Source organism: Coregonus clupeaformis, chromosome 7 (assembly GCF_020615455.1).
Source record: "Coregonus clupeaformis isolate EN_2021a chromosome 7, ASM2061545v1, whole genome shotgun sequence".
Taxonomy (NCBI): domain Eukaryota; kingdom Metazoa; phylum Chordata; class Actinopteri; order Salmoniformes; family Salmonidae; genus Coregonus; species Coregonus clupeaformis.
The window spans coordinates 12,471,233-12,492,841 of record NC_059198.1 but is presented as its reverse complement, the minus strand read 5'-3'; the positions used below and the strand labels follow the sequence as shown (position 1 = coordinate 12,492,841).

At 43.6% G+C, this 21,609-nt stretch overlaps 2 protein-coding genes across 5 annotated transcripts; both read left to right on the top strand.

Moving 5' to 3' along the window:
• Positions 1-995: 995 nt before the first annotated feature.
• LOC121569386 (annexin A13-like) lies at positions 996-5,640 on the top strand. The gene is made up of 11 exons (XM_041880292.2): positions 996-1,144; positions 2,420-2,495; positions 2,692-2,786; positions 3,062-3,232; positions 3,332-3,365; positions 4,047-4,126; positions 4,424-4,492; positions 4,579-4,680; positions 4,813-4,888; positions 5,031-5,143; positions 5,487-5,640. Exons 1-11 carry the CDS (start codon positions 1,130-1,132, stop codon positions 5,604-5,606), a joined length of 951 nt encoding a protein of 316 aa, XP_041736226.2. The 5' UTR covers positions 996-1,129; the 3' UTR covers positions 5,607-5,640.
• Positions 5,641-14,929: 9,289 nt separating this feature from the next.
• On the top strand, positions 14,930-21,218 carry LOC121569383 (coiled-coil domain-containing protein 106). 4 transcript variants are annotated; one of them, XM_041880288.2, is made up of 5 exons: positions 14,930-15,411; positions 16,062-16,276; positions 16,643-16,861; positions 17,085-17,294; positions 18,355-19,217. In XM_041880288.2, exons 2-5 carry the CDS (start codon positions 16,069-16,071, stop codon positions 18,732-18,734), a joined length of 1,017 nt encoding a protein of 338 aa, XP_041736222.1. In that variant the 5' UTR covers positions 14,930-15,411; positions 16,062-16,068; the 3' UTR covers positions 18,735-19,217. The 4 variants fall into 4 exon arrangements, 3 of the variants coding, with proteins under 3 accessions (XP_041736222.1, XP_041736221.1, XP_041736219.1); XM_041880287.2 differs by having other exon boundaries at positions 14,931-15,411; positions 16,065-16,276; XR_006001354.2 differs by lacking the exon at positions 14,930-15,411 and adding an exon at positions 21,048-21,218 and having other exon boundaries at positions 15,439-16,276; positions 18,355-18,978.
• Positions 21,219-21,609: the final 391 nt, after the last annotated feature.

Below are 21,609 nucleotides of genomic sequence, written 5' to 3'. Positions count from 1 at the left end.
ATTTCAACACTTTTTTGAATATTCGATGATGTGTGTTGACGTCAACCGCCTGTATTCAATGGAGCATGAGATGCTATGCTAGCCTCATGAATATGCATAGACCGTCTCGAATTTCAACAGGGACAACTCCAATATAAAATGTTTTTCTCAAAGTTGCCGGGATGTCACGTGCATTACACTTATATCAGTAAACTCGTAACAACCTAAGTATTAAGAAACGTATATTAGCTCAAATAAACCTCACGTATCAAAATAGCAATTCCTTTTTATCTTGACTAACTTTGATGCTCCCTCATTGCCCCCCATACTAAAACGCCTCACTTGCTTAATAATTAATGATCTGCTTAACGTGGACAGATTTTGGGGCAGAGTAAACCCTCTTGCTTCGCCTCTTCCGCTCTGCCTGGGCTTAGAGCAGGGGTGTCAAACTAATTCCATGGAGGGCCTAGAGTCTGCTGGGTTGTTTTTTGTCCTTTAAATTAAGACCTAGACAACCAGGTGAGGGGAGTCCCTTACTAATTAGTAACCTAAATTCGTTATCATCGAAAACCCGGACACATTCGGCCCTCCGTGGAATGAGTTTTGCAACTTGGCTTAGAGTTTTAGCAAAGATAAGTTTAGAAACTCTGTGGTTTTAGCTAGAGACGGAAGAGGAAGCGAGACACTCCACACACTGTTCTTTTCTGGTTCAATGAAAGTAAATTAACTAAATCATATTTAACTTAGGGCCCCCAAAGGGCTAGGGCCAGCTCTGACTGCATGTGTGGGTATGGATGTGGGTAGGTAGACCTGTGAGCCACTGCGGCCCCTCATGATGAGTTCAGATTTTTTTGTGGCCCCCACCACAATCAAAGTTGCACATCCTTGAACTAAGTAGACTAGGCCCAGCTGCTATTTCATTGGTGTCTATGGGAGCCACACACAGTTAAGTAGACCGGAACTGACACATTTATTTCAAATATAAACGGCATGAGTGAACTATCTTCATTTATCCACCATCTTTGGTGTTTGCCTTGCAAGCCGCCTGATCTCGTGAGTTTACATGAATGTTCGCTACCACGTCTGGTAAGTACGAGGAATCGACTACATTCCACAGTGATCTCAACACAGCGGGACAAATATCTATAAAATGGGAAACTGCCAAGTAAGTACCGAAACCTACCATCCTTTTATAATTTTACAAAGATGTGATAAAACTAAGTAAAACCGAGGAAGGTCGATTGAAAATGATAGGCATTTGTGAATATTATCTAGGCTACTGTGTAGGCCAATACGTTTTTTATTTGTTGATTAATTATCATTGTAAGGGGTGGATTACAACGTTATAACGGCATCAGAAAACTATTTTGATTTTGTAGCCGACATTCCACACTATACCGCAATTTAATGTGGGATTATAATAGATGATGCCATTTTTATTCAGATTGACACATTGTGTAAAATCTGTCACCGTGATTTTTTAAATCCACATGCCCTACAAATTACACACTAGCGCATGTGACAGGGCTGAAGAAACGCAGAGGAAGCAATCCTGTTAAAATTAACCTAAATAATGAACAAGTGAATCAGAGAGGAAGTGTACGGATGGGAGCAGAGGATGAGGGTGGTTCATAGAGATAGATAGAGGACTCATCTTTGTATCTTTGCTAATATGGAGTCTGCGACAGCATGGGCAACGCCATTGCTATCTCCATTTTAAAGTGGTCAAAATTATTATTATTTTGTGTTTGAAAAAAGCATAACGCTAATATTGGGGATTGAACCAAATCTTGTGCGTCATTAAGTTATTGTGGCCACTAGATGGCAGTGATATACCAGTAGCTTTAAGCCATTTACCAACCATAGGCAACTCAATTTGAAGAAGAACGCAATGCTCTGATCGTTGGCTGATCACTCCCAACCCATAGGAATACCCACCCAGTTGACTACTATAAAATGTTGAAAGCCCTCAATGGGACTGTCCATGCTAAAACGGTTATATCCATCTAGAGTCCTCTATCTATTTCTATGGGGTGTTTCCATTGTCATGTCTCAATTTCGGCTATGGGGCGCTGCACCCATATACTTTGTTTGATAAACACACATCAGCTGCCAAATTCCTGAGCCAGTGTATTTCTTGTCATTTCAGCTCAATCTGTTCTCCCCTCCCCATGTCATGTTACATTGTTTCTAATACTACAGTGTTATTACATAATACATATGTGAAAGGCCTATTGATTTAAATGTTTTTAAACTATTGTGATGTTAAATAGTTAATTTTTTACTAGGATTGGAAGGGATGGTAGACTAGTACAGTCTACTATATAAGGCAAAGTATGCATCAAACTGCTCCCAAAACGTTTGTATTATGGTGTTTTTTTGTGTGGATATTAGCTCTTATGTAGAGCATGTCATAACAATTATCTTTATGTTAATTTAGCCCACAATCATGCCATGTGAGGACTTTGATGTTGCGGCTGACATAAAGGCCTTACGCAAAGCCTGCAAAGGCTTGGGTAAGTTGCAATTTTTTTTGTTAATTTGTAACATTCCAAGGATGTCTCTGCTCAATGAGTGAGATATGTATGGGTTTACCTACAATGAACAAATAGCTGTGCCTATGCTATTTAATGGTACAAGGTTGTGCCATAGTCCAAATAGGACCTAAGCGTGGTACTTGTGTTTTGTTTATGATTGTATTTTGTTGCACAGGCACTGATGAACAGGTCATCATTGACATACTTACTAACCGCTGTGCAGCCCAGCGCATGGAAATTAAACAGGCCTATTTTGACAACTATGAGAATGTGAGTATCATACTCATTCATTTAAAAGTAGAGGAATTATGTACATCTTATACCGCACCAAGAAATATGTAGTTTTGCATAACCGAAATGTGTGGCTAATTTGAGGAAACCAGCTAACCACACCCATACTCTCTCTCTCTCTCTCTCTCTCTCTCTCTCTCTCTCTCTCTCTCTCTCTCTCTCTCTCTCTCTCTCTCTCTCTCTCTCTCTCTCTCTCTCTCTCTCTCTCTCTCTCTCTCTCTCTCGCTCTCTCTCTCTCTCTCTCTCTGGAGAAGGAGTTGGTGGATGTGCTGAAGAGCGAGCTGGGGGGGAACTTTGAGAATGCCGTCGTGGCCATGCTGGACCCTCCAGTCGTCTATGCAGTGAAAGAGCTGAGGAAGGCCATGAAGGGAGCAGGCACTGATGAGGATACTCTGGTGGAGATTCTGTGCACTGCCACAAATGCTGTACGTTTCAACCTGTCCTGAGTAGAATCATAAGTATTATGGGCAATAGAAACGTTTTCAAGATTAGACGCAAACAGTCTTCTCTTTCTTTCCCAACAGGATATTCACATGTTAAAAGAATGCTACTTTCAGGGTAAGTATCAATGCCACCCTCACACTGCACCTTAAAGCTGGAATCCTTAATGGTGAAACAGCCACATCCAATTGCGATGTTACATCAACAAAGAAATGACTGCAAACAACAAACACGTTTTTTAAATCTGGGACATCATTGCAGGTGCGATAGAAGAGCACAATATGTACTGCACATTTTTTGTTACCATGCTGTGCAACGCTCCTCAGCTCGGGAACAAAAACAATAACAACAGTGGTTGGGCGGCCAGTGGCGCTGTTTCTCCCCTTTAACTTAATCTAGTTGTGTTTTTGCATAATTAATAAAGGAAGAAGCCCTGAAGTGAACCTAACTCATTTGGCTAGTTTAGGGCAAGAGTTCATAGTTTGCATGACCAGTAAAGTCCATAGGCTTGCAATCTCAACCACACTGGTCACCTTATTCTGCTCATCCTGTTGTTTTCTGTACTTCTGAATCTGTTCTGATTTGGGATTGTGATTAAAATACATATCTTGTTGTTATGGGTGGCTTTCCAACATGCCTTTTTCCCATTGGCTTAGATAGAATAATGATATCAGTGGTCATAACAACAAGGGAACACCTATTCCTCTGTGCCTCTCAATGTTACATCTGCCTTTAATTATATATTCCTTATTTTTACATTGCGTTCTCTCTCTCTTTGTTTCGCTGTGACTTCTCTAGTGCATGAACGGGACCTGGAATCAGATGTCGAAGGGGACACTAGTGGAGATGTGAGAAACCTGCTCACTGCTCTTTTACAGGTAAGTGGCCCCATGGTTTCACTCTTGGACTCTTGCCATGTAACACAATTCCCTTCCGTGTCTTTGGACTGAAATCAAGCTCCCTCTGCCTGGCCTCTCTCTTAACCCCAAGTGTCTCTCTCTCTTTCTATCTCACTCACTCACTCACACACACACAAACACTGGCTGGTTGGCTGTCTGCCTGCTTTTCCGATTTCCTTTCATTAGTAAAATGGAGGCCAGATACAATATCCTGAGCCAGACAGAAAGGCTACATTTCATCTCACCACAGAAGTCAGTGAAAGCTTTCTGTTCTAGGGCACCAGAGATGAGAGTTACGATGTGGATGAGGGTCTGGCTGAAGCAGATGCCACCGCCCTGTTTGAGGTATGGCATAGAGAAGTGCATTCAAGAAACAATAGTATCAAGAGGTCGATTTTACCTGTTTAATTTCAACCATATTTACTATTTAGGCTGGTGAGGGATGTTTTGGAACGGATGAATCCACGTTCAACTTTATTCTGGCCAAAAGAAACTATCTGCAACTTCAGGCCACCTTCAAGGTGTATGAGCAGGTGGGTCCACTATTAGCAGCCAAGTCTGTTGTCAGTCAATGTGTTTTTTACACACTGCAGGCTCCTTGTGATGTGTCCTCTGTACTGCTGTGTATGCTAAGTGTTATGCTAACCCTTTTTCCTTTGTCCCAGCTCTCTGGAACAGAAATCCTGGATGCCATTGAGAATGAGGTCTCTGGGACACTGAAGGGCTGCTACATCACACTTGGTGTGTACACAACTTAAAAGCACTACATTAAACTAGATTAAAAAGTAACTCACTTGAATGCGATGTGTCAGGTGCCTTCCAAATACCCATTTTTATTTTGGTTGAGAAAATCAGTGTATTTTAAGGCATTTTCTCTTTTCAGTGAGGGTTGCTAAGAACCCTCAGCTTTATTTCGCCCGGCGACTGAATGAAGCCATGAAAGGAGCAGGCACTGATGAGGACACCCTCATCCGCATCATCATATGCCGCTCTGAGGTAATATATGGACTTACACTCTCTGACAGAGTCTTAGGATCGTGCTTTTCTCTATCAAAGACACCAAATAAGTTTGTGACTACTGACTACATGCATCGAATTGATATTAAATACTTTATTTTATGGTAACATTTGTATGATATGAAAATAGGTTTGGGTTGTGTCATCCAGAGAGGCTATGCTAACCTTGTGGACTACCTCAGCAACAATTGCAAAGGCATTATACTGTACATGGCTCCGGGAAATCATTAAGAAAATGCCCCTTTTAGACTACCTGACTCGGTTGATGAATCTAAAAGCAGACAAAGGTCAGCTGATGAGATAAGTGTTTTCTGTTCAACAGTATGATCTGGAGACCATTAAAGACATGTACCTGGAGAAGTATGACATGTCCCTGAAGGATGCCATCAAATCTGAGTGTGGTGGGGACTTCAAACGTCTCCTGCTGGCTGTCTGCCATTGAGAGAGGGAGAGAGAGCGAGAGAGAGGGGGAAGGAGGGAGGGAGGGAGGGAGGGAGGGAGGAAGAGAGGGGGAGGGAGGGAGGGAGGGAGAGGGGGAGGGAGGGAGGGGGAGAGAGAGAGAGAGAGAGAGAGAGAGAGAGAGATCACAGAGTGCCTGAAACCAAGGGACCAAGGGTGCTGCTGCTCACTCCTGGTCAAACTAACACTACTTACAATCGGTCCTACTGTCCTCAAACATGTGACATTCTCGGATAGGGCAGGGGGTGGAACTGGAGATAGCAAAAAATCCAGCTGGTTCTGTTCTCCCGATTTGGCATTGAAGTCTAGGGGTCCCTACAAAAGTGGCATGAGTATACTAAAGGCAGTTGTGTGCATGTGACACGATTTGTTTTGATGGAGAGGAGTGCTAGGACTAGTATAGAGACTTAACATACTGTACCTTAGACCAACAATCCATATTACAGATTGGAACTTATAGTGGCTCTAGTCCTTGAAGTTATGTCTAGATATCACATTCCCAACATTCTCTTTTCTGCAGTCAAATTGGCTAAGTGAAGTTCAGTAGGATCAGGTGGTTCAGTGCTTGGCTGGAAGGTCAGTCTGCACACAAAAAGGCATTTGTAGAACCTGGAACAGGGTGTAGCTGGAAAATTACAGTATAGCATTGTATTGAACTTATCAGTCTTATACATATAAGACCAATGTCCAAAGCAGCATGTACATTTGATTTGACCTGTAATGCACAAATATGTAGCAGTTTATAAATCATTTATATTTCAACATTACATGCATTGCTGATAGAACTGCATTGCATAGAGCGGTGATAACGAATATTTGGACCCACCTGGTAGCTTGTGTACAAATATGTGATGGTTCATATTTTTAGGCTTGCATTTTAAATGAGCAGCAAAAATTTAGTCCATGTTTAATGAGATGCCATATAGATTTGATCTATCCAGTGCCAGTATCTTCCACCCCAAACTCCATCTTCAGTATTAACAAGTGTTTAGAACTGTTAGCTAGGGTATTAAAATATTACCTTTATTTAGACTACTGTATTATATATTACATGAATGTGTTTACAGATATAGACACAAAAAGGTGTTGGGGAAGGTATTTGAGACGATGTCAGAAGGTCTGAAAATGTTCTTATGACACTAAGAATAGTCAATTGTGCGTCGCATAACAGCAGCTGTATTTCTAACATATATTAGGCATTTGGTCATATTAGAAAGTCCTGTAATCTCAGCTGAATAACTTGGGATACCTGTATTTGTAACAATTTATAATGCTGACTACTAATGTGAATTCCATGTAAGAGAGGAAATGTTAACAGGGTTCAGACCATGCTCACCTGCCCTTATGGAAATATATGGAATAGGGACCATATTTGCCTTTGTATCAGACAAAGAATGTGTTTGGTAACAAATACATACATGACAATTACAGAATAAAATGTATGTTTATTAACACTTTTCTGTTTTTGTGTGTGTTTATGTCTTTGTAAACATAGGCCTAATATAATCACATTTCCAATAATATTATAGGCATACAGTGGGGGAAAAAAGTATTTAGTCAGCCACCAATTGTGCATGTTCTCCCACTTAAAAAGATGAGAGAGGCCTGTAATTTTCATCATAGGTACACGTCAACTATGACAGACAAATTGAGAAAACAAAATCCAGAAAATCACATTGTAGGATTTTTAATGAATTTATTTGCAAATTATGGTGGAAAATAAGTATTTGGTCACCTACAAACAAGCAAGATTTCTGGCTCTCACAGACCTGTAACTTCTTCTTTAAGAGGCTCCTCTGTCCTCCACTCGTTACCTGTATTAATGGCACCTTGTTATCAGTATAAAAGACACCTGTCCACAACCTCAAACAGTCACACTCCAAACTCCACTATGGCCAAGACCAAAGAGCTGTCAAAGGACACCAGAAACAAAATTGTAGACCTGCACCAGGCTGGGAAGATTGAATCTGCAATAGGTAAGCAGCTTGGTTTGAAGAAATCAACTGTGGGAGCAATTATTAGGAAATGGAAGACATACAAGACCACTAATAATCTCCCTCGATCTGGGGCTCCACGCAAGATCTCACCCCGTGGGGTCAAAATGATCACAAGAACGGTGAGCAAAAATCCCAGAACCACACGGGGGGACCTAGTGAATGACCTGCAGAGAGCAGGGACCAAAGTAACAAAGCCTACCATCAGTAACACACTACGCCGCCAGGGACTCAAATCCTGCAGTGCCAGACGTGTCCCCCTGCTTAAGCCAGTACGACTGATCCGTGTAAAGGAAAAAATGAATGGGGCCATGTATCGTGAGATTTTGAGTGAAAACCTCCTTCCATCAGCACGGGCATTGAAGATGAAACGTGGCTGGGTCTTTCAGCATGACAATGATCCCAAACACACCGCCCGGGCAACGAAGGAATGGCAGGCAGGGATGTAGCTCAGTTGATAGAGCATGGCGTTTGCAACGCCAGGGTTGTGGGTTCGATTCCCACGGGGGGCCAGTATAAAAAAAATAAAAAATAAAAAAAATGTATTCACTGGATAAGAGCGTCTGCTAAATGACTAAAATGTAAATGTAAAACGTTTGACCTGTGTCATTGCCAACAAAGGGTATATAACAAAGTATTGAGAAACTTTTGTTATTGACCAAATACTTATTTTCCACCATAATTTGCAAATAAATTCATTAAAAATCCTACAATGTGATTTTCTGGATTTTTTTTTCTCATTTTGTCTGTCATAGTTGACGTGTACCTATGATGAAAATTACAGGCCTCTCTCATCTTTTTAAGTGGGAGAACTTGCACAATTGGTGGCTGACTAAATACTTTTTTCCCCCACTGTATATACACTACCATTCAAAAGTCTGGGGTCACTTAGAAATGTCCTTGTTTTCCATGAAAACATACATGAAATGAGTTTGAATAGGAAATATAGCAAAATGCATAGGAAATGTAGTCATTGACAAGGTTAGAAATAATGATTTTTAATAGAAATAATAATTGTGTCCTTCAAACTTTGCTTTCGTCAAAGAATCCTCAATTTGCAGCAATTACAGCCTTGCAGACCTTTGGCATTCTAGTTGTCAATTTGTTGAGGTAATCTGAAGAGATTTCACCCCATGCTTCCTGAAGCACCTCCCACAAACTGGATTGGCTTGATGGGCACTTCTTACGTACCATATGGTCAAGCTGCTCCCACAACAGCTCAATAGGGTTGAGATCCGGTGACTGTGCTGGCCACTCCATTATAGACAGAATACCAGCTGACTGCTTCTTCCCTAAATAGTTCTTTCATAGATTGGAGCTGTGCTTTGGGTCATTGTCCTGTTGTAGGAGGAAATTGGCTCAAATCGAGCTGCTCCCACAACAGCTCAATAGGGTTGAGATCCGGTAACTGTGCTGGCCACTCCATTATAGACAGAATACCAGCTGACTGCTTCTTCCCTAAATAGTTATTGCATAGTTTGGAGCTGTGCTTTGGGTCATTGTCCTGTTGTAGGAGGAAATTGGCTCCAATCAAGCGCCGTAAACAGGGTATGGCATGGCGTTGCAAAATGGAGTGATAGCCTTCCTTCTTCAAGATCCCTTTTACCCTGTACAAATCTCCCACTTTACCACCACCAAAGCACCCCCAGACCATCACATTGCCTCCATCATGCTTGACAGATGGCATCAAGCACTCCTCCAGCATCTTTTCATTTGGTCTGCGTCTCACAAATGTTCTTCTTTGTGATCCGAACACCTCAAACTTAGATTAGTCTGTCCATAACACTTTTTTCCAATCTTCCTCTGTCCAGTGTCTGTGTTCTTTTGCCCATCATCATCTTTTATTTTTATTGGCCAGTCTGAGATATGGTTTTCTAATGATCAATTAGCCTTTTAACATGATAAACTTGGATTAGCAAACACAACGTGCCATTGGAACACAGGACTGATGGTTGCTGATAATGGGCCTCTGTACGCCTATGTAGATATTCCATTAAATATCAGCCATTTCCATTTCCAGCTACAATAGCCATTTACAACATTAACAAAGTCTATACTGTATTTCTGATCAATTTGATGTTATTTTAATGGACAAAGAAATGGCTTTTCTTTCGAAAACAAGGACATTTCTAAGTGACCCCAAACTTTTGAACGGTAGTGTATATATACACTGCTCAAACACTTAAACAACACATCCTAGATCTGAATGAATGAAATAATCTTATTAAATACTTCTTTCTTTACATAGTTGAATGTGCTGACAACAAAATCACACAAAAATTATCAATGGAAATCAAATTTATCAACCCATGGAGGTCTGGATTTGGAGTCACCCTCAAAATTAAAGTGGAAAACCACACTACAGGCTGATCCAACTTTGATGTAATGTCCTTAAAACAAATCAAAATGAGGCTCAGTAGTGTGTGTGGCCTCCACGTGCCTGTATGACCTCCCTACAACATCTGGGCATGCTCCTGATGAGGTGGCGGATGGTCTCCTGAGTGATCTCCTCCTAGACCTGGAGTAAAGCATCCGCCAACTCCTGGACAGTCTGTGGTGCAACGTGGCGTTGGTGGATGGAGCGAGACATGATGTCCCAGATGTGCTCAGTTGGATTCAGGTCTGGGGAACGGACGGGCCAGTCCATAGCATCAATGCCTTCCTCTTGCAGGAACTGCTGACCCACTCCAGCCACATGAGGTCTAGCATTGTCTAGGGGTCTGAGGATCTCATCTCGGTACCTAATGGCAGTCAGGCTACCTCTGGTGAGCACATGGAGGGCTGTGCGGCCCCCCAAAGAAATGCCACCCCACACCATGACTGACCCACCGCCAAACCGGTCATGCTGGAGGATGTTGCAGGCAGCAGAACATTCTCCACGGTGTCTCCAGACTGTCATGTCTGTCACATGTGCTCAGTGTGAACCTGCTTTCATCTGTGAAGAGCACAGGGCGCCAGTGGCGAATTTGCCAATCCTGGTGTTCTCTGGCAAATGCCAAACGTCCTGCACGGTGTTGGGCTGTAAGCACAACCCCCACCTGTGGACGTCGAGCCCTCATACCACCCTCATGGAGTCTGTTTCTGACCGTTTGAGCAGACACATGCACATTTGTGGCCTGCTGGAGGTCATTTTGCAGGGCTCTGGCAGTGCTCCTCCTGCTCCTCCTTGCACAAAGGCGGAGGTAGCGGTCCTGCTGCTGGGTTGTTGCCCTCCTACGGCCTCCTCTACGTCTCCTGATGTACTGGTCTGTCTCCTGGTAGCGCATCCATGCTCTGGACACTACGCTGACAGACACAGCAAACCTTCTTGCCACAGCTCGCATTGATGTGCCATCCTGGATGAGCTGCACTACCTGAGCCACTTGTGTGGGTTGTAGACTCCATCTCATGCTACCACTAGAGTGAAAGCACCGCCAGCATTCAAAAGTGACCAAAACATCAGCCACGAAGCATAGGAACTGAGAAGTGGTCTGTGGTCACCACCTGCAGAACCACTTTTTTATTGGGGGTGTCTTGCTAATTGCCTATAATTTCCACCTGTTGTCTATTCCATTTGCACAACAGCATGTGAACTTTATTGTGAATCAGTGTTGCTTCCTAAGTGGACAGTTTGATTTCACAGAAGTGTGATTGACTTGGAGTTACATTGTGTTGTTTAAGTGTTCCCTTTATTTTTTTGAGCAGTGTATATACAGTGGGGAGAACAAGTATTTGATACACTGCCGATTTTGCAGGTTTTCCTAGTTACAAAGCATGTAGAGGTCTGTAATTTTTATCATAGGTACACTTCAACTGTGAGAGACGGAATCTAAAACAAAAATCCAGAAAATCACATTGTATGATTTTTAAGTAATTCATTTTCATTTTATTGCATGACATAAGTATTTGATACATCAGAAAAGCAGAACTTAATATTTGGTACAGAAACCTTTGTTTGCAATTACAGAGATCATACGTTTCCTGTAGGTCTTGACCAGGTTTGCACACACTGCAGCAGGGATTTTGGCCCACTCCTCCATACAGACCTTCTCCAGATCCTTCAGATTTCGGGGCTGTCGCTGGGCAATACGGACTTTCAGCTCCCTCCAAAGATTTTCTATTGGGTTCTGGCTAGGCCACTCCAGGACCTTGAGATGCTTCTTACGGAGCCACTCCTTAGTTGCCCTGGCTGTGTGTTTCGGGTCATTGTCATGCTGGAAGACCCAGCCACGACCCATCTTCAATGCTCTTACTGAGGGAAGGAGGTTGTTGGCCAAGATCTCGCGATACATGGCCCCATCCATCCTCCCCTCAATTCGGTGCAGTCGTCCTGTCCCCTTTGCAGAAAAGCATCCCCAAAGAATGATGTTTCCACCTCCATGCTTCACGGTTGAGATGGTGTTCTTGGGGTTGTACTCATCCTTCTTCTTCCTCCAAACACGGCGAGTGGAGTTTAGACCAAAAAGCTCTATTTTTGTCTCATCAGACCACATGACCTTCTCCCATTCCTCCTCTGGATCATCCAGATGGTCATTGGCAAACTTCAGACGGGCCTGGACATGCGCTGGCTTGAGCAGGGGGACCTTGCGTGAGCTGCAGGATTTTAATCCATGACGGCGTAGTGTGTTACTAATGGTTTTATTTGAGACTGTGGTCCCAGCTCTCTTCAGGTCATTGACCAGGTCCTGCCGTGTAGTTCTGGGCTGATCCCTCACCTTCCTCATGATCATTGATGCCCCACAAGGTGAGATCTTGCATGGCGCCCCAGACCGAGGGTGATTGACCGTCATCTTGAACTTCTTCCATTTTCTAATAATTGCGCCAACAGTTGTTGCCTTCTCACCAAGCTGCTTGCCTATTGTCCTGTAGCCCATCCCAGCCTTGTGCAGGTCTACAATTTTATCCCTGATGTCCTTACACAGCTCTCTGGTCTTGGCCATTGTGGAGAGGTTGAAGTCTGTTCGATTGAGTGTGTGGACAGGTGTCTTTTATACAGGTAACGAGTTCAAACAGGTGCAGTTAATACAGGTAATGAGTGGAGAACAGGATGGCTTCTTAAAGAAAAACTAACAGGTCTGTGAGAGCCGGAATTCTTACTGGTTGGTAGGTGATCAAATACTTATGTCATGCAATAAAATGCAAATTAATTACTTAAAAATCATACAATGTGAATTTCTGGATTTTTGTTTTAGATTCCGTCTCTCACAGTTGAAGTGTACCTATAATAAAAATTACAGACCTCTAGATGCTTTGTAAGTAGGAAAACCTGCAAAATCGGCAGTGTATCAAATACTTGTTCTCCCCACTGTATATATATATATATATATATATATATATATATGCACTACCGGTCAAACGTTTTAGAACAGGGTTTTTCTTTATCTTTACAATTTTCTACATTGTAGAATAGTAGTGAAGACATCAAAACTATGAAATAACACATATGGAACAAAAAAGTGATAAACAAATAAAAATATATTTTATATTTGAGATTCTTCAAAGTAGCCACCCTTTGACTTGATGACAGCTTTGCACACTCTTGGCATTCTCTCAACCAGCTTCATGAGGTAGTCACCTGGAATGCATTTCAATTCACAGGTGTGCCTTGTTAAAAGTTAATTTGTGGAATTTCTTTCCTTCTTAATGCGTTTGAGCCAATCAGTTGTGTTGTGACAAGGTAGGGTTGGTATACAGAAGATAGCCCTATTTGGTAAAAGACCAAGTCCATATTATGGCAAGAACAGCTCAAATAAGTAAAGAGAAACGACAGTCCATCATTACTTTAAGATATGAAGGTCAGTCAATCTGGAAAATTTCAAGAACTTTGAAAATGTCTTCAAGTGCAGTCGCAAAAACCATCAAGCACTATGATCAAATCAAATCAAATCAAATCACATTTTATTTGCCACATGCGCCGAATACAACAGGTGTATACATTACCGTGAAATGCTTACTTACAGCCCTTAACCAACAATGCATTTATTTTTTAATAAAAAAGTTAAATAAAACAACTACAACAAAAAAGTGTTGAGAAAGAAAGAGCAGAAGTAAAATAAAATAACAATAGGGAGGCTATATACAGGGGGGTACCGGTGCAGAGTCAATATGCGGGGGCACCAGCTAGTTGAGGTAGTTGAGGTAATATGTACATGTGGGTAGAGTTAAAGTGACTATGCATAAATTATTAACAGAGTAGCAGCAGCATAAAAAGATGGGGGGGGCAGTGCAAATAGACCGGGTAGCCATGATTAGCTGTTCAGGAGTCTTATGGCTTGGGGGTAGAAGCTGTTGAGAAGCCTTTTGGACCTAGACTAGATGAAACTGGCTCTCATGAGGACCGCCACAGGAATGGAATACCCAGAGTTACCTCTGCTGCAGAGGATAAGTTCATTAGAGTTACCAGCTTCAGAAATTGCAGCCCAAATAAATACTTCACAGAGTTCAAGTAACAGACACATCTCAACATCAACTGTTCAGAGGAGACTGGGTGAATCAGGCCTTCATGGTCGAATTGCTGCAAAGAAACCACTACTAAAGGACACCAATAAGAAGAAGAGACTTGCTTGGGCCAAGAAACACGAGCAATGGACATTAGACCGGTGGAAATCTGTCCTTTGGTCTGGAGTTTCTTTTGGGGGGGGGTTCCAACTGTCATGTCTTTGTGAGACGTAGAGTAGGTGAATGGATGATATCCACATGTGTGGTTCCTACTGTGAAGCATAGAGGACGAGGTGTGATGGTGTGGTGGTGCTTTGCTGGTGACACTGTCTGTGATTTATTTAGAATTCAAGGCCCACTTAACCAGCATGGCTACCACAGCATTCTGCAGTGATACGCCATCCCAACTGGTTTGCGCTTAGTTGGACTATCATTTGTTTTTCAACAAGACAATGACCCAACACACCTCCAGGCTGTGTAAGGGCTATTTGACCAAGAAGGAGAGTGGATGGAGTGCTGCATCAGATGACCTGGCCTCCACAATCAGCCGACCTCAACCCAACTGAGATGGTTTGGGATTGAGTTGGACCGCAGAGTTAAGGAAAAACAGCCAACAAGTGCTCAGCATATATGGGAACTACTTCAAGACTGTTGGAAAAGCATTCCAGGTGAAGTTGGTTGAGAGAATGCCAAGAGTTTGCAAAGCTGTCATCAAGGCAAAGGGTGGCTACTTTGAAGAATATAAAATATAAAATATATCTTGATTTTTTTAACACTTTTTTGGTTACTACATGATTCCATATGTGTTATTTCATAGTTTTGATGTCTTCAATATTAATCTACAATGTAGAAAATAGTAAAAATAAAGAAAAACCCTTGAATGAGTAGGTGTGTCCAAACTTTTGACTGGTACTGTATGTATCATTAGTGTAGACTTGGCAATTTTACACTCAAACTCCCTAGGTGCTCACGTTTGTCATTGTCACAGGTCAAAGAGCATTTTTCTGACATCACCCCATTGAAGTTAGGGTTAAGGTTAGGGTTAAGTAATGGTTAGGGTTAGGTAAGGGTTAGGGTAGTGAAGTTCCAAGGATCCCGGATAGCACTATAACCTTCTCCTCGCCCCTGACACCAACTACAAAGAGACAGCGGCCTCACGCGTCACCTCGGATAGCGGATCGGTCAAAAAAACGGTTAAATAGCGACAACAAGCGGCTATACAGGCTAGGCTACTACGAAGGATGCTCTTATCTGCTGAGACGCATGCATAGGACACCTGCATGACAGAACGACTATTTTGGAAAGAAGTAACCTGCAAACTGCCAAACCTCTGTTTGTAGTGTTAAAATATCTAGAAGTAAAAGTTTTTTCAAGACGGTAAGGTCACAAAGGCTCATTAGTGGCTCTATTTTGCTGCCTAGTTTTCATCCATTTGCATCCATCTTGAAAGGTTAATTATGGCTGGCAAAGAAATGGTAGCATATTATAATGCATTGACACAATACAACTAACGGTTTAAAGTCAGATTGTTGCGCTAAAACATAGTCATTTGACGGATTTGTTTATATTAAAAACGACTACGTAATGAATATACTGCTATAGTAAGTAAATGATTACTGAAAGATAAAATGCATTGTCCTTTGTACTGCACTTTCATTTGGAATAATTAACAGGGTAACTAATGAATAGTTAATTATTAATAATGACTCACTGACTGTATTGTAAAATACTATATTTTTACTGGATTTACTGCTGTTATGAGCATCTGAGTAAATTTGACAAATCTCTAGGTAGGTGTATGGGTAGACATCTCCATGGAAACCTCGTGTGTGTGTGTGTGTGTGTGTGTGTGTGTGTGAGTGTGTGTGTGTGTGTGTGTGTGTGTGTGGGCACCAGACACATGCCTGGGGTCGAGGTTAGTGGAGGTTTAAAGTTGTTACTCAGAGGGCATTTATGTTCAGAAAGTTATACCAAACAGTGCTTTGCAACACTGACCATGCCTTCCTCTTCCCTATCTCCCACCCAAGTAGAGAGATGTCCTCTGTGTGGCAACAGGAGCCTATAGTGTACTCCCCCAGTGTAGAGATCGATTCCAGCACCATGAGGAGGAAGGCCAGGGTGGGTTCCTCACAGCACTGGCTTAAGCAGGAGCATGACCTGGAAGTTGTCAAGTGGGAGAGCATGACCTCTGGGGCAACTAGCGATGTGGAGCAGGACAACACACCCAGCAGTGCTGTGTCCAGTAAGAACTGCATACTCAATATAGAGGTCTAGAAAAATGCATTAACCAAGACACCTTAAGATGACTTCATAACCCAAAATCCATGTATTTTCTTGACATTTTGTTTTAATTATTATGATATGCTAATGTTTTACCGGTACGGCGTACCGGCAAAATACATAGTGGGGGTATACCAGTAAAACATGAGCATATCATAATAATTCAAACAAAATGTCAAGAAAACTGTACACTATTACACCACTTTTTATCATTACCGCATGTCAGAGGCATGACAAATTTACGAATGGACTTGAAAACTAGTGGTATAGCCTACACTCCAAAATGCGGACCGTACCACCTTATTTTCACCCCTGGGTGTTCCTCCAGCGGCCTCCCAGCCTGAGGGCAGCCTGCCTCCCCGGGTCATGCTGACCATCACCAAGCTGCAGTGCATGCTGGAAAGTAAACAGGAGCGCATCGTTGCCCTGGAGAGACAGGTTGAGGACCTGCAGCAGGACAGGAAGTTCCTCAGAAGCCAGATCGAGAACCTGACCAGCCAGCGCTCCGTCCCAACCTTCACTACCACTGCCACCTCAGCCTCTGAAGGTCAGTGCCCCCAGTCCTGAATGGTGCTGTTGTTGCAGAGGACTGGACAGTGGAATCTGTATGTATAATTTAAATGGGGATTTGTATGTTATCATAAGGACATAATTCTGTCTTAATTACTAATATACCTCTATTTTGTACTGTATCTCCATATCATGTAAGAAATCAGTGAAAGATGGTTGGAGGGAATAAAAGCGGATCACTCTGTCTTGTCTCTTCACAGCACCTAAAGCGGGGAAGTCACTGTATTCCGAACCCAAACCACGGAAGAGAGAGAGGGTTGCATCATCCAGCTCTTCCTTCAGTAATGAAAGCGGCTCAGAAATGTCTGTCTCCACCGTGATGTCCGGAGCCTCGAGCGACCACAAGAAGCGGAGACACCACAAGGAGAAGAGGAGAGGAAAGAAAGGGAAAGACTACAGCAGGAAGAGAGGTATGCTAAAAAGGGTATTCTTATTTTTTTATTTTTTTATTTTTTTATTTCACCTTTATTTAACCAGGTAAGCCAGTTGAGAACAGGTTCTCATTTACAACTGCGACCTGGCCAAGATAAAGCAAAGCAGTGCAATAAAAACAACACAGAGTTACATATGGGGTAAAAAAACATAAAGTCAAAAATACAACAGAAAATATATATACAGTGTGTGCAAATGTAGCAAGTTATGGAGGTAAGGCAATAAATAGGCTATAGTGCAAAAATAATTACAATAGTATTAACACTGGAATGCTAGATGTGCAAGAGATTATGTGCAAATAGAGATACTGGGGTGCAAAAGAGCAAAATAAATAACAATATAGGGATGAGGTAGTTGGGTGGGCTAATTTCAGATGGGCTGTGTACAGGTGCAGTGATCGGTAAGGTGCTCTGACAACTGATGCTTAAAGTTAGTGAGGGAGATAAGAGTCTCCAGCTTCAGAGATTTTTGCAATTCGTTCCAGTCATTGGCAGCAGAGAACTGGAAGGAATGGCGGCCAAAGGAGGTGTTGGCTTTGGGGATGACCAGTGAGATATACCTGCTGGAGCGCAGACTACGGGTGGGTACTGCTATGGTGACCAATGAGCTAAGATAAGGCGGGGATTTGCCTAGCAGTGATTTATAGATGGCCTGGAGCCAGTGGGTTTGACGACGAACATGTAGTGAGGACCAGCCAACAAGAGCGTACAGGTCACAGTGGTGGGTAGTGTATGGGGCTTTGGAGACAAAACAGATGGCACTGTGATAGACTACATCCAATTTGCTGAGTAGAGTGTTGGAGGCTATTTTGTAAAATGAGGAAATGATTTGACTGGATCCACGGAGACTGCATGCAATACCTAATTTCTTCAAGACAAAAGGGTAAGTTCTCTTCCTCAACATTGAACAATTTTTCAACACTTCAATCCCAACATTCCAAACCTTTGTAGTGGTTGAGTCAGTTTTCATACAGTTCAGCACTCCTAGCACTGACATACCATCCTCCCCTTCATCACCGTTTCTGTCTCTTCTACTCAGCCACTGGTGTCCAGTACGTGATCCACCGCTACAAACAAGTCCTCTCGGCCTTCATCAAGAAGAAGAGCATGAGTGGCGCTTTCCGTCACTACGGCATCGACAGGAACACCATTGCCAACACGGCGTCCATCGCCGAGCTCTACCTGGCAGCCAAGGAGACCCTGCCGCTCGTGGGGATGTTCCGCCCGCGAGAGGAGACCCTGGTGAGCTACGCCCAGAAGTGCGCCCTGGTCATTGAGACTGATGTGGCGCTAGCCAGGAAGATTGAGCAGATGAAAGCCACAGGGGAGCTCCTGCCCATCACGGTGAAAAAGGCCAGGGTCATGCACTCTGCTCACCAACAGCTAGGGGGCACCGCTGAAAGCCTGTTAATGGGCTGATGATGTAGCTAGGGGGTTTTGAGGGGTGAGTTGGACTAGAAGTGGAGAACACTTGTGTTGATGGTTGGAGAGATATTTAACTTAAAATCTGGGTCCTGGGTTGATATAATCACAAAGGAAGGATTTCTCTGCCTCTCTTTATTTATTGCAGTGTATCTATTAGTGTATCTATAATGCCTTCTTTAAAAGTAATTATTGTTTTTCTATAGTTTTTTTTATATCGTATGAATACAATATTCAACAGGTTTAAGCGGGGACACTTTACACATGTTCCCAGAAGACCATTTCTGTTTGCTTATGAATTTCCTCACTCAATAATTGTCATTCATTCATAGTGGTCTGTGCTGAACAAACACGGTACTGAACAAACACGGTATTGAACAAACACGGTAGCAGCTAGCCATGGCCACAGAATGAGTTTGCCCTGTAGCATACATGACTTACACCAGTAAAAGTAGTCACTTTTGTTTGACAGTGCTTTTCCCTGGAAGTGTCCCTCTTTATTTGACTTAATGTTGATAATAACTGATCTGAAGATCCAATATAGCTGCCCTTTCCCTTGCAGACCCAAGGACAAATATACAGTAAACTCATTGTGAAATGAGAAAATGAGACCAGAAATATGTGAAGACAACTTCCACAAGATGGCACTGCACTCACTTCAATGGACGTTTACACTATTATTTCAGTAATCCTGAGTACATTTTCCAGTAGTATTTTTCCAAAATGGTGGACACTTTATGTCTGCTTCCAGAGAGCACTTTGATATTATTTTATTTTATTTTGATATTTTTAAAATCAGACAGTTGGTCCATGTATACTGATGCATTTGGAACATTCTGCTGTTTTTAGAGCTGGGACTTATATGCTGTAATTTATACATTGACTAAGTTTAGTATAATCTTGCGGTTTTTAGGTGTTTAACTCACAACCTTCAGATTATAGAATTTAGGAGAATAAAATAGAATACATGCTAATAATTGATGGTGTGAACAGGTGTTGAACTAGTCCTAACTAGTGTCACGATCGTCAGGGAGAGACCAAGGCGCAGCGCTGAATGCGAACATTATATATTTATTTAGAATGATCACACGATCAAAACAACAACGATAACGTGACGTCTACAGTATAACACAAATCAGAACAAGAAACCACAAACACAAAGTGAAAGACAGACAGTTAAATATGGCTCCCAATCAGAGACAACCAGCTGACACTCGTTGCCTCTGATTGGGAGTCACTCAGGCCAACATAGATAGACAACGACTAGAACCTAAACAAAATAAACACCCTGGCTCAACATACGAGAGTCCCCAGAGCCAGGGCGTGACAGTACCCCCCCCCAAAGGCGCGGACTCCGACCGCGCCAACCAACCACAACAGGGGAGGGACCGGGTGGGCACTCCGCCTCGGCGGCGGATCCGGCTCCGGACATGACCCAGGCACGGGTTGTGCTGGACTGACGACGCGCACCCCTGGCTTGGTGCGTGGAGGAGGAACGGGCCTTACCAGGCTGACGACGCACACCGTAGGCTTGGTGCGTGGAGCAGGGACAGGCCGGACTGGGCTGACGAAGCACACCACTGACTTGGTGCGGGGAGCAGGAACGGGCCGAGCCGGGCTGACGGCGCACCACTGCCTTGGTGCGGGGAGCAGGAATGGGCCGGACCGGGCTGGACGGGCGCACCCCTGACTTGGTGCGGGGAGCAGGAATGGGCCGGACCGGGCTGACGACGCCGCACCACTGACTTGGTGCGGGGAGCAGGAATGGGCCGGACCGGGCTGACGACGCGCACCACTGACTTGGTGCGGGGAGCAGGAATGGGCCGGACCGGGCTGACGACGCGCACCACTGACTTGGTGCGGGGAGCAGGAACGGGCCGCGCCGGGCTGACGAAACGCACCACTGACTTGGTGGGAGTGGCAGGAACAGGCCGGACCGTACTGGGAACACACACCACTGGCCCTACGTGGGGATCAGGAACAGGCCGGACCGGACTGGCAACACACGCCAGTACCTCTCGCCGTGCCTCTACAACCTCCTTCCCCCTGGTGACCAGTGACTCCCGTAACCTGGTGGCCTCCTCTGCCAACCCGCTGGACCGCTCTATCGCGGCCTCCTGCTGCCCCGACGTCGTGAGCCCCCCCCTAAAAATGTTCTGGGGGTCTCTCCTCCCCGTGGGCCAGGCCTCCATCGTTCTCGCCCAACTCTCGCTCTTCTGTCTCCAACTCCCGCCATTCAGCTCCTCAATGGGCTTGACCCAGTCGAAGCTCTTCCTCAACTGGTCCCAAGTCCACCCTCTCATTCAACAGGTTTAAGCGGGGACACTTTACACATGTTCCCAGAAGACCATTTCTGTTTGCTTATGAATTTCCTCACTCAATAATTGTCATTCAAGCCCTCACTAGGCTTGTCCCAGTCGAGGTTGCCACGGAGATCTGCTAGCGATGGCTCCTGGACACGCTGCTTGGTCTGGTTTTGGTTGTTTCTTCTGTCACGATCGTCAGGGAGAGACCAAGGCGCAGCGCTGAATGCGAACATTATATATTTATTTAGAATGATCACACGATCAAAACAACAACGATAACGTGACGTCTACAGTATAACACAAATCAGAACAAGAAACCACAAACACAAAATGAAAGACAGACAGTTAAATATGGCTCCCAATCAGAGACAACCAGCTGACACTCGTTGCCTCTGATTGGGAGTCACTCAGGCCAACATAGATAGACAACGACTAGAACCTAAACAAAATAAACACCCTGGCTCAACATACGAGAGTCCCCAGAGCCAGGGCGTGACAACTAGTTTATATCCAATGGACTGTTGTGATTGATAATTGCTAATATGGACAATTCTGTTGTTGACACT